The sequence below is a fragment of the Microcebus murinus genome, chromosome 16 (genome assembly GCF_040939455.1).
Source record: "Microcebus murinus isolate Inina chromosome 16, M.murinus_Inina_mat1.0, whole genome shotgun sequence".
Classification (NCBI taxonomy): domain Eukaryota; kingdom Metazoa; phylum Chordata; class Mammalia; order Primates; family Cheirogaleidae; genus Microcebus; species Microcebus murinus.
Window position 1 is genome coordinate 61,773,587 of NC_134119.1, and position 12,437 is coordinate 61,786,023.

The 12,437-nt window shown below is 50.9% G+C and overlaps 1 protein-coding gene across 1 annotated transcript in view; it reads left to right on the forward strand.

Moving 5' to 3' along the window:
* Positions 1 to 12,437, forward strand: part of SPTBN4 (spectrin beta, non-erythrocytic 4) — a 79,309-nt gene that overhangs the window by 12,495 nt on the left and 54,377 nt on the right. Inside the window, exons 4-8 of the mRNA XM_075993097.1 lie at positions 4,663 to 4,814; positions 5,622 to 5,795; positions 7,956 to 8,047; positions 9,088 to 9,168; positions 10,492 to 10,607. Of these exons, the coding sequence (XP_075849212.1) occupies positions 4,663 to 4,814; positions 5,622 to 5,795; positions 7,956 to 8,047; positions 9,088 to 9,168; positions 10,492 to 10,607 (615 nt within the window). The remainder of the gene's footprint in view (positions 1 to 4,662; positions 4,815 to 5,621; positions 5,796 to 7,955; positions 8,048 to 9,087; positions 9,169 to 10,491; positions 10,608 to 12,437) is intronic.

Sequence of the window (12,437 nt, forward strand, 5' to 3'; positions counted from 1 at the left end):
TCAGCCTCCCGAGTAGCTGGGACTACAGGCATGCGCCACCATGCCCGGCTAATTTTTTATATATATATCAGTTGGCCAATTAATTTCTTTCTATTTATAGTAGAGATGGGGTCTCACTCTTGCTCAGGCTGGTTTTGAACTCCTGAGCTTGAGCAATCCACCTGCCTCGGCCTCCCAGAGAGCTAGGATTACAGGTGTGAGCCGCAGCGCCTGGCCTAGGATATGTTTCTATTGATTTTCTTTGGGCATAATCAAAGTGAAAGTACAAAACAAAAAATACTGTCATGGATTCCTCTCCCTCAAGCATGAGATCTCAAACACCAGAGGTCTCCAAGAACCCACTGAAGAAACCCTGATCTAGTCCAAGCCCCACCCACCTTTTTTTTTTTTTTTTTTTTTTTTTTTTTGTGAGACAGAGTCTCACTCTGTTACCTGGGCTAGAGTGCCAGTGGCATCAGCTTAGCTCAAAGCCCCTTTTTTAACAAATGGGAAAATGGGGGCCTGGAGAAGGGAGATGACGTCGAGAAGTCACATGGCCAGTCGTCATTACAAGAAGGACAGAATCCAACTGTCCTCATTCTGGTACCAATCTGGGCATGTACTAGTGTTCCACTTTGGCTTTAGTATTAGCCAAAATCTGCTATTTGGCATGGGCTTTGGCCATTAGAGGGCAGAGGAACAAATACCAATTCAACGTCTTTCCTGTCATCACTTCCCCACGTGGGATTGATGATCATGTTCACACAGGCCCCCAACCAGTCTAAACGGCACAAACCCACATTTAAACAAACAAGATATTTCATTTGGATGTGCTGCTAATATCTGCAGATTTGCTTTCAAATTAGAGGTAAACATTCAAGATGCAACTTGAATACAAAAAAGTCAAAAAAATACAGAGCAATCAATGTGTATTCTGCCAGAGTAAAATGCAATAATGTAACAATAATGTTACAAAAGGTAAATTTTATGAAAAAGGAAATTACTGAGAGATTTCCAATGGTTGAAAGGGGAAATAGGCTAGAAATACACGCCTTTATTCCTGCATTAATAGGAAACTTAAAAATTTTGTGATGGGCTGGGCGTGGTGGCTCATGCCTGTAATCCTAGCACTCTGGGAGGCCGAGGAGGGCAGATTGCTCGAGGTCAGGAGTTCGAAACCAGCCTGAGCAAGAGCAAGACCCCCATCTCTACTATAAATAGAAAGAAATTAATTGGCCAACTAATATATATAGAAAAAATTAGCCAGGCATGGTGGCGCATGCCTGTAGTCCCAGCTACTCAGGAGGCTGAGGCAGGAGGATCGCTTGAGCCCAGGAGTTTGAGGTTGCTGTGAGCTAGGCTGATGCCACGGCACTCACTCTAGCCTGGGCAACAAAGGGAGACTCTGTCTCAAAAAAAAAAAAAATTGTGATGAAATCCAAACAGTAATTGTCCAGGCTAAGCTGCTGTTAACAAAAAAGACTGAATGATACTTGGTTTAAAGGAAATAAAAGCTTATTCTCTCTCCTGGATAGTCCCAAATGAGCAGCCCAGTTGGCAGGTGACTCAGCTCCAAGCAGTCAATGTGGATTCCAGGTTCCTTCCATCCTGTATTCTGTAGACCTTGCTGTTCCAGCTTATGGGGGCCAGGAAAGGAAAGAGAAAGACCAGGAAGCAATTGCCTTTTTTTAAAACTTTTAATTATTAAATAATTATAGATTCACAGGAAGTTTCAAAGATAGTACAGATGATAAAAAGACAAGTAACCCTATTTATTTTTTTATTTTTTTATTTTTATTTTTATTTTTTTTTATTTTATTTTTTTTTTTTTTGAGACAGAGTCTCGCTTTGTTATCCAGGCTAGAGTGAGTGCCGTGGCGTCAGCCTAGCTCACAGCAACCTCACACTCCTGGGCTCAAGCAATCCTCCTGCCTCAGCCTCCCATGTAGCTGGGACTACAGGCATGTGCCACCATGCCCGGCTAATTTTTTATATATATATCAGTTGGCCAATTAATTTCTTTCTATTTATAGTAGAGACGGGGTCTCGCTCTTGCTCAGGCTGGTTTTGAACTCCTGACCTTGAGCAATCTGCCCGCCTCGGCCTCCCAAGAGCTAGGATTACAGGCGTGAGCCACCGCGCCCGGCCAAGTAACCCTATTTAAAAATGAGCAAAGAATAAAAAAAAAAAATGGGCAAAGGAGTGCCGGGCGCGGTGGTTCATGCCTGTAATCCTAGCACTCTGGGAGGCTGAGGTGGGATGATTGCTTGAGGTCACGAGTTCAAAACCAGCCTGAGGAATAGTGAGACTCTGTCTCTACCAAAAATAGAAAAAATTAGCCAGGCTTGGTGGAGTGCACTTGTAGTCCCAGCTACTTGGGAGGTTGAGGCAGAAGGATTGCTTGAGCCCAAGAATTTGAGGCTATAGTGAGCTATGATGATAGCACTGCACTCTAGCCCAGGGCGACAGAATGAGACCTTGTCTCAAAAGGGGGGGGGCAAACCATTTAAATAGACATTTCTCCAAAGAAGATATACAAATGACAATAAGAACATGAAAAAAGTTGGGTATGGTGGCTCACACCTGTAATCCCAGCAACTCAGGAGGCTGAGGTGGGAAGATCACTTGAGGCCAGGAGTTTGAGACCAGCCTGGGCAAAATAGCAAAACCCTGTCTATTAAAATATGTCTAAAAATATTAGCTAGGCATGGTGGTGCATGCCTATAGTCCCAGCTACTCAAGAGGCTGAGGCAGGAGGATTGTTTGAGCCCAGGAGTTGGTGGCTGCAGTGAGCTATGATCGTGCCACTATACTCCAGCCTGGGTGGCAGATTGAGACCCTGTCTCTTAAAAAAAAGGGGAGGGGAACATGAAAAGATGTTCAACATCATTAGTCATTAGAGAAATGCAAATCAAAACCAAAATGAAATACCACTTCACACCCACTAGGATGGCCATAATAATAATAATAATAATGATAATAAAAGCAACCAGGTGCAGTAGCTTGCACCTGTAATCCCAGCTACTCAGAGGCTGAGGTGGGAGGATCACTTAAGGCCGGGAGTTTGAGACCAGCCTGGGCAACATAGCAAGACTCTCACCTCTTTTTTTTTGAGACCCCATCTCTTAAAAACAGAAAATAAATTTAAAAAGGGGAAAATAACAAGTATTGACAAGGATGTGGGATTGGAGTCCTCATACATTGCTGGTGGGAATGTAACATGGTATAGCTACTTTGAAAACAGACATTTCCTTAAAAAGTTAAACATAAAGTTACTATATGACCCAGGAATTCTACTCCTAGGTGTATACCCAAGATAACACATGTCTACACAAAAACTTTTTCCCATCGTGCATAGCGGCATTATTCACCATAACTAAGAAGTGGAAACAACCCAAATATTCATCAACTGATGAAGGGTTAAGCAAAATGCAGTATATCCACACAATGGAATATTAGCTGGCCATTAAAAGAAATAAAATATTGATACCTGCTACAACATAGATGACTCTTAAAAATATTAAGCTAAGTGAAAGGAGCCAGAGACATAAAAGACCACATATTCTATGACTCTTTTTATGTGAAATGTCCACAATAGGCAAAATCCATAGAGAAAGAAAGTAGCTCAGTGTTTGCATAGAGTTCAGGGAAGGGAAAAGGGGAGAATGACTGCTCATGGGCACCGGGTTTCTTTTTGGGGTTGAAAGTGTTCTGATGTTAGATACTGGTGATGGTCGCACAAGTCTGTGAATATACTAAAAACCATTGAATTTACCTTTTTTTTTTTTTTTTGAGACAGGGTCTCACTCTATTGCCTGGGCTAGAGTGCAATGGCATCATCATAGCTCACTGTAAACCTCAAACTCCTGAGCTCAAGCAATCTTCCTGCCTCAGCCTCCTGAGTAGCTGGGACTACAGGCACGCGCCACCACATCCAGCTGAATTTTCTATATTTTGTAGAGACGGGGTCTCACTCTTGCTCAGGCTGGTCTTGAACTCCTGGCCTCAAGCAATCTTCCCACCTCAGCCTCCCAAAGGCTAGGATTACAGGCCTGAGCCACTGTGCCCAGCCTCTTAAATGACTCTGCAATATGTCCCCTTCTCCGAACCCCGCAGCTTCTGCCCTGGCTGGGCCTCATCCTTTCTCCCCCTGAGCCCCTTCTCCAAGCTCCTCCTTAGGTTCGAGGCTCCATTTTTGCCCTCTCTGATCCACTCTTCGCACAGCAGCCAGAGAAACTCCTGAGACACAACTTTCCTCCTGTCACTCCTCCTCCTTAAACTCCCCACGCCCCAGCCCCGGGGTTCCCTGGGGTATTACCCGTGCCCCCACCAAACTGAGCTCTGGGAGGGAGGCCCTGTCTGTATCTGCAGAGTCCAGACACGGAGTTACAGAATGCATGAACACAGCCCACCGAGATAGGAAGCAGGGACGGCTTCCCGTGGAAGTGATCTCTCAGGAAAACAGTGATCTCTCAGGAAGGCGATAAAGGGCAGGAGGTTGTCACCAGTGGGCAGGAGGGCAGGGGCAGGCGCTCCAGGTAGGAGGAGGCGCCTGTACCAAGGTGGGACTCTTGCAGAGAGCTGGGCCCAGCCGGGGTTGGTGGCGGAGGGGCGAAGCGCAGCTGGAAGGGGCCGGGGGTTCCTGCGCGGGCGGCCGGGGGCTCACGAGGGCCTGTCCTGCAGATGAGCGCGAGGCTGTGCAGAAGAAAACCTTCACCAAGTGGGTGAACTCGCACCTGGCCCGCGTGGGCTGCCACATCGCGGACCTCTACGCGGACCTCCGGGACGGCTTCGTGCTCACGCGGCTGCTGGAAGTGCTGTCGGGGGAGCAGCTGGTGAGGGGCCGGCGGGGCTGGGGACAGGGGGCGGCCCTGGGGTCTGCGGCTGGGGGGTGGGCTTCTCTGGAAGGGGTGGACTAGACTGGGGCCTGGCTAATGGTGGGGGGGGGGCTGGGCTGGGAACCAAAGCGGGATTCGGTCGAACAGGCTGGCTGGGTTCGGAGGCGGAGCTTCGTTTGAAGGGGCGGGGCTACCGGAGAAGGGACGAGCTTGCTAGAAGGTCGGGTCTGGGTTACGACCTAGCAAAGGGCACGGCTACGAAACTGGGGCCGAGCTCTTGTGGCGGGCGGTGGGGGGCAGTGTCGTTGGTAGGGTGAGACCTATGTCGCGGGGGTCTGGGGACGCAGTGTTGTGGAGGGGTGGCTTGTTGCATGGGTGGGGTTGTGTTTCTGGGCTTGGATGGGGCTTCATCTCAAATCGGGGGATTCAAGGTGGAGATTCATTACAGGCCTGGAGCCTGCAGCTCAGGGGGCAGGGCGATCGAATGGGAAGAAACGCCCCTGCAAGGAATCGAGCCTAAAACCAGGGGGAAGAGCCCCGGGCTGGGGAAGGGGCAGGATGTAGCTACAGGTATCAGGGGCGGGGCTTCATGTTGGGGGCGTGGTTATCAAGGCAAGGGGTGGCGCGTGGGTGGACGGGGCGGAGCCAGGGACCTCAATCAGCCACGAAATGATGTGACTCAGGGTCCTGGGTCTTGGATAAAACCGAGGGAGGGCAGACAGGTCCTGGACACGCAGGGGGCGTGGCTATGGGAGGGGCGGGCTTCCTTGGCCAGACCCCCTCGCGCTCCTCCTGCCGCCCTAGCCGAGGCCCACGCGTGGCCGCATGCGCATCCACTCGCTGGAGAACGTGGACAAGGCGCTGCAGTTCCTGAAGGAGCAGCGCGTGCACCTGGAGAACGTGGGGTCGCATGACATCGTGGATGGAAACCACCGGCTGACGCTGGGGCTGGTCTGGACCATAATCCTGCGCTTCCAGGTGATCCCAGACGGTGGGCCTCGGGAAGGCGCCCCCCACCATTTACCCATTTCTTCCTTCCTGCCTTCCAAAAATATCCCCAGGAACCCTGTATCAGGTCGTGAGGATAAAAATAATGATAAAAATAATTGTCATTATCATCACCATCCCTATAATCATCATTTACATATTGTTTACTCTGTTCCAAGTACTTGACATTTAATACACACAGCAACTCCGTAAGTTACATACTATTTTTTTTTTTTTTTGAGACAGAGTCTCACTGTGTTGCCCAGGCTAGAGTGAGTGCCGTGGCGTCAGCCTAGCTCACAGCAACCTCAAACTCCTGGGCTCAAGCGATCCTCCTGCCTCAGCCTCCCGAGTAGCTGGGACTACAAGCATGCACCATCATGCTCATCTAATTTTTTCTATATGTATTAGTTGACCAATTAATTTCTTTCTATTTATAGTAGAGATGGGGTCTCGCTCTTGCTCAGGCTGGTTTTGAACTCCTGACCTCTAGCAATCCGCTGGCCTCGGCCTCCCAGTGGAGGCCGGGGTAATAAATGGTATGTAATGGCCAGGCACGGTGGCTCACGCCTGTAATCCTAGCTCTCTAGGAGGACGAGGTGGGCGGATTGCTCGAGGTCAGGAGTTCGAAACCAGCCTGAGTGAGACCCCGTCTCTACTAAAAATAGAAAGAAATTAATTGACCAACTAAAAATATATAGAGAAAAAATTAGCCGGGCATGGTGGCGCGTGCCTGTAGTCCCAGCTACTCGGGAGGCTGAGGCAGCAGGATTGCTTGAAGCCAGGAGTTTGAGGTTGCTGTGAGCTAGGCTGATGCCATGGCACTCACTCTAGCCTGGGCAACAGAGTGAGACTCTGTCTCAAAAAACAAAACAAAAAAAGCTATGCATAAAAGAATAGAGTATGATAGCAGTAAAAGAGATATAAAATATCAGGTTGGTGCTGTTGAGATTTTAGATATGATGGTCAGAAAAGGGCTCTCTGAGAAGCTGATGGCTGAACAACGTATGAATATGAAGGGAGAAAGCATTCCAGGCAGGGAGCACAGCAGGTGCAAAGGCCCTGTGGTAGGTCTGAGCTTGGCATGTTGGGAGTTCAGAAGGAAGAGCAGTGTGGCTAGAAGACGGAGGCAAGGGGCAGACAAGGAGGAGATGAGGCAGAGAGGCTGGTAGGGCCCAGGTGATCTGTGATGAGCAGTTTGGATTTTATTCTGCCTGAGATGAGGGAAGATTGGAAAGTTTTGTCAAGAGAAGGTGTATCATCAGGTTTAGCAAGATCCCTCTGGATTGGAGGTGGTTAGCAAACTTGGGAGCCGAGAGCCTAAGGAGGAGGCTAGAGATGTGGCCGAGGGTGGGACCGTGGGGAAGTGAATAGGGGGCAGGTGGGGAAGACACTCAGGAGGTGGCGTGGACAGGCCTTAGGGGAAGGGGTATCCAGGCGGAGACTCAGAGCTCTGGCCTGGGGACTGGGGGACGGTGGGGCCGTCCTGACACAGGGACAGGGAGGAGTTTGGGGAAGATACTAAGGCCAGCTCGAGATGCAGTGGTTATGGGTCCAGGACATTGGGGTGGGGGTGGGACATCCAGGAGTCCACTGGATCCTGGGGATGGAGCTCAGGGGACAAGGAAAGCTGGAGACAGGTGTGGATGTTGTCGGTATAAAATCAGGGAATGAGACCATGGGAGTCAGGGATCTCCGCTGGGGGCTGGAGCCCTGCAGAAGGGGCTGAGGCCACCTTGGAGATCTTGGTTCTGTCCCTGGGAACCCACATGCCAAGCCCGGTTCTTGAGTCCGGGACCCAAGTCTCCACCACCCTGTGGGCGCACTAACAGGGAGATCAGCACGAAGGCTGCTGCTCCAGCCTAGGCGGGAGGTGACGGTGGCTTGCATCAGGAAACTGGCCTGGACTCTCAGTTTGGTGGCTTCCCTGGAAACTGAGACCTGAATCCACAACCACTGCCTCCCAGGTTGTGGATGTCCTGGCCCACTCCAGAGCTCAGCCTCACGCTCCTGGACCCCCACCCCCAGCCCGAAGCTGCCTCTCCCATCTCTTGTGTCACCTGCCACGACCCCTGGTGGCAGGATGGGGAGGGGAGGGTCCCCTGGCCTCAAGCTCTCCAGGCCCCGGAAGCATTTTTTGTGTCTTCACAGATTCAAGTCATCAAGATTGAGACTGAGGACAACAGAGAGACGCGCTCAGCCAAGGACGCTCTGCTCTTATGGTGTCAGATGAAGACAGCTGGGTAAGCCCCACGCCCTCCTCACAGGCAGGGGGACCCCTAACTTACTTTCGGGGTTCCTTCCGAGACAAGAGCTTAAGGAGCAACACATGTCCTCAGTGTCAAAAGTAACATCCGAAGCCAAGAAACTGGTAAATAAAATATGTCCACTTCCCTGACCTTGACAACCCTTCCTAACAAGCTGGAAGGCCAAGTTCAGATTTAGAACCCTCTGACCGCTCAGAGATCAATGCTGGAAGGGGGCAGCCTGTCCCAGCCTGCTCCCTTCTCACCGCTTCCCACCCCATTTCCCCTGCACCTCCTGAGACCTCATAGGCAGCTGATCCCCAGCCCCATGTCCAAGCTCTGGCCCCCCCTGCCCTGTGAGTGTCACCCCTCTGCCTGGGAGGGCACACCAAGGCTCTGGCAGCTTGGGCAGGAAAGGTCAGGGTCCTGGGTACCCTCAGTGTGGTTGAGATAGTGGGGCCAGGCACAGGCTGTATTGGGCATGTCCCCTGGGACCCCCAATTCTGCCCTGCAGGGGGACAAGGCCTGAGACTCAAGTAGCCCTGGGAGAAAGGAGGGAGGGGGCAGGTTTGGGAGGGAGGTGAGTTTCTCTGACTCTCATCCTTCTGGGCTGTCTGTGTGTCTTGCAATGCCATCTGTCTCTCCTTGTGTCTGTCTTTATTGCCATGTCTGCTTTTCCTGGTACCTCTCTCTCCTTCTGTCCACCTCCCTCCCTCCTTCCCTCTTTCCCCTTTCTCTCCCCTCCTTTCTCTCTCCATGTCTGTCTATGTCTCTCTCCCTCCTCCCTTTCTCCTTCTTTTCCCTCTTCCCTCTGCCTCTCTTTTTCTCCTCTCCTGTCTCTCTCTCTTTCTCCACCTCCCTGGCTCCCTCTGTCTCTCTGCCTTCCCCTATCTTATCTTATCTATATTATCTACCTACCTACCTGCCTGTCCACCCATCCTTTTGTGTCCTTCTCTTGCCCTCCTCCCCTCTCTCCCCTCCCTCCCTCTTCCGTCCTTTCTCCATCTCTGCCTCTGTTTCCCCCTCTACACTGCCAGTTACCCCGAGGTAAACATTCAGAATTTCACCACCAGCTGGCGGGATGGCTTGGCCTTCAATGCCCTCATTCACCGGCACAGGTACCACCTGGCCTGGGGCAGCCCAGCCCGGCCCTGCACCCCACCCCATGTCCCCACAGCTATACACCTGTACGTGTATGCGTATAGATGACAGAAAGGGACACGAGGACCCATATTTTCACCCTACAGACAAATACACATTTATTTCCCTTCACACACGTGCCCTGTGCATTTACATGCAGGAACACACAGCCTGCACCTGCTGCTTAGATTCCCTCAGAGTGGGGGATCCACTCTCCCTTTTGGGGTGTACAAAGCACCTCCAATCAGAGGGGAGCCCCAGAGTCCCCCTTCCTGGCTCCCAGCCTACTCACCTCTTTGTACCTCAGGGGCTGGTGCTGAACTGGCTGAGAGTCAGGCACCCGTACAAATTATACCCACGTCATGATCGTGCACAAGACAGATTGGGGAAACTGAGGCTCAGGGGCTAGGAGGGAATTGCTGTGGCATAGAGAAGCCAGAACCCAGCTTTTACTGCTGTGGACACATGTCACTCACAAGCCCTGCCTCTCACACATACACACACTCGTACACACATGGGGAGACCCAGAGGCACCCCCACAAACAGAAACTCACAAGCTGTAACCAGCGCCATGCTAACAATTTAGGTAACGTTTACTAAGTGCTGTCTCTGTACAAGGCATTGTTCTAAGTGGTCCCTATGAAGTCATTTAATATTCGATGTGTCTATTCAATATATTCAATCCGTCTCTTACATATTAGGCACATGGTATTATTTTCCCCATTTTACAAATGAGGAAACTAAGGCACAGAGAAATGAGGTAGCTCACCCAGAGCCACATAACCAGGATGTGACCACCTGGGGCTTGGACCCCGAGGGGCTAGCTCCAGACCTCACACCTCTCACTGCTACATGACACTGTGTAAATCCCCCAGGTAGGCACGTGTGCACCAGATGTACACGTGTGCTCACACAACACACATAAGGGATGTACACACTCATGGTGTCAGATAGTTCCACAGAGATACACACAGGCAAGCACCGTGTGGCTCATCTCGTCCCAGCACCCACAGGCTGCCCCACCCATAGTTGTGAGCACACAGGCTGGCTTACACGTGCCCTGTGGCAAATGCACACACACTCACGTTCCCAGGAACTCACAGATACACGTGCGAGTCGGTGACACGCACCCACAGGTAAATACTGCGAGGCACACACCAGCACACACGGCTTGCCCCTTGGCTGGGTTGTGCCCCCACCCCTCGCCCTGGGTGGGCTCAGACAAGGATGTGCCTTTTCACCTGCTTGCCCACCTGCCCTGGAGCCCGCCTGCTGCCTGCCCGCTCTGTGCCCCTGCCCAGGCCTGATCTCGTGGACTTCAGCAAACTCACCAAATCCAACGCCAACTACAACCTGCAGAGAGCCTTCCGCACAGCTGAACAGCACCTGGGGCTGGCGCGTCTGCTGGACCCTGAAGGTGAGCCCTGCATGGCCCTGCCCAGACTTCCTCTTGGGGTATGCCTAACCCCAATGCCATCTCAGACTCAACCCCAGCCTACCCCAGTGCCATCCCCAATCCCAAGGTCATTCCCAATCCCAGCTCCCTCCCCAACTTCCTGCCTTTCCTCATGTCCAACCCCTTCCCCTTCGTTTCCCCACATCTCATCCTCTCTCCATCCCCACCCCAACCTCATCCCCACCCCCATTCCCAGCCCAACAGAACCCCACCCTCTTCCCCACCCCTGCTTCCTCCCCACCCTCAACTCCCTAGCTAACCCCATCTTCAACCATCTCCCCCAGACCTGACCCCCTTTCTCCCCAGCCCCAACCCCAATGCCATCTCCTACCCCTAACCCTGGCCCTATCTTCAGTGCCAGCCCCATTCCTATCCCATCTATAATCCTGTTTCCAGCCTCATTCCTACCCCAGCCCATCCCCATATCCACCCCTCTCCACAGCTCTATCCTCATCTCAACTCCTTCATTTTCGGCGTATCCCCAACCCCATCCCTGACTTCAACCTCATCCCCAATCCATGAGTACTCCCAATGCCAACCTCTTACCCCTGGAATAAAAATTGCTCTCATCCTCTGAGCCTCTGCCAGGAACTTTATCGGAACTGTTCACATTCACCTTCACACTGGCCTGGTTGGGTAGAACTTACCAACCCTATTTTCAGTGGTGGGGATGAAGGCTCAGGGATGTGAAGCCACTTTGCCCCTTATAGTGGAAACCAGTAATTCACGGTCTCCATCAGTCCTCTACCTGCCTCTTGCAGCCACACTCTGTGCTCGGTGCCTAGCACTTAGTAGGTGTTAATGGATGTGAATTTCATGAGGTAGTAAGGTATAAGGACAAAGGACAATGTTATGCCTTCAATGGGTAAGTTAAAGTGATGTCAGAATTTGTTGAGTGCATACTCTGTGCCCAGCTATTCTTTCTAATACTTACCAGTGTTTGTAGGAGGCCAGAACCATGATTATCCTTACTATAACAATGGGGAAACTGAGGCTCAGGGAAATTAGGTCCATCTTCTAAAGACATACAGCAAGGAGGTGGTTGAGCTGGGATTCAAGTACATGCTGCCTCCAAAGCCCATGCTCTTGACCTCAAACCTCATATACCACTTGCAAGCTTATTAAATTTTTAGTGGTCTCCTACTGTAATTCTGGGAATGGCAGGAACAATGGTAAAAAAAAAAAAAAAAAAAAGACAGGCAGAGTCCTTGTCTTCATGGAACTCAAACTCTAGATAATGACATACTCACATTAGTGAATATTTAATTATAAAGTATGATATGTTCTGGGAAGGAAGTATTGATAATAAGATACTAAGAGGAAAAAAAAAACAAAACATGAGGAAACCAACTCTAGACAGAGTGAACACGGAAGCCTGTCTAAAGAAATTTGAGTTGAACCCTGCAGGATGAGTGGGAGTTAGGCATATGGGAGAGGGAACAGTGTTTCAGATAGTGAGAACAGCATGTGCAAAGGCCCTGAGGTGGAAGGTAGAATGGTGTGCTCAAGAAATGCTTATAGGCCAGGCACAGTGGCTCACACCTGTAATCCTAGCACTTTGGGAGGGCGAGGCAAGAGGATCACTTGAGACCAGGAGTTCTAAGACCAGCCTAGGTAACAAAGTGAGACCCCGTGTCTATAAAAAATTTAAAAATTAGCCAGGAGTGGTGGCATGTGCCTGTAGTCCCAGTTGCTTAGGAAGCTGAGGCAGAAGGGTCCCTTGAACCCTGGAGTTTGAGGTTGCAGTGAGCTATGATGATGCCACTGCACTCCAGCCTGGGCAACAGAGGG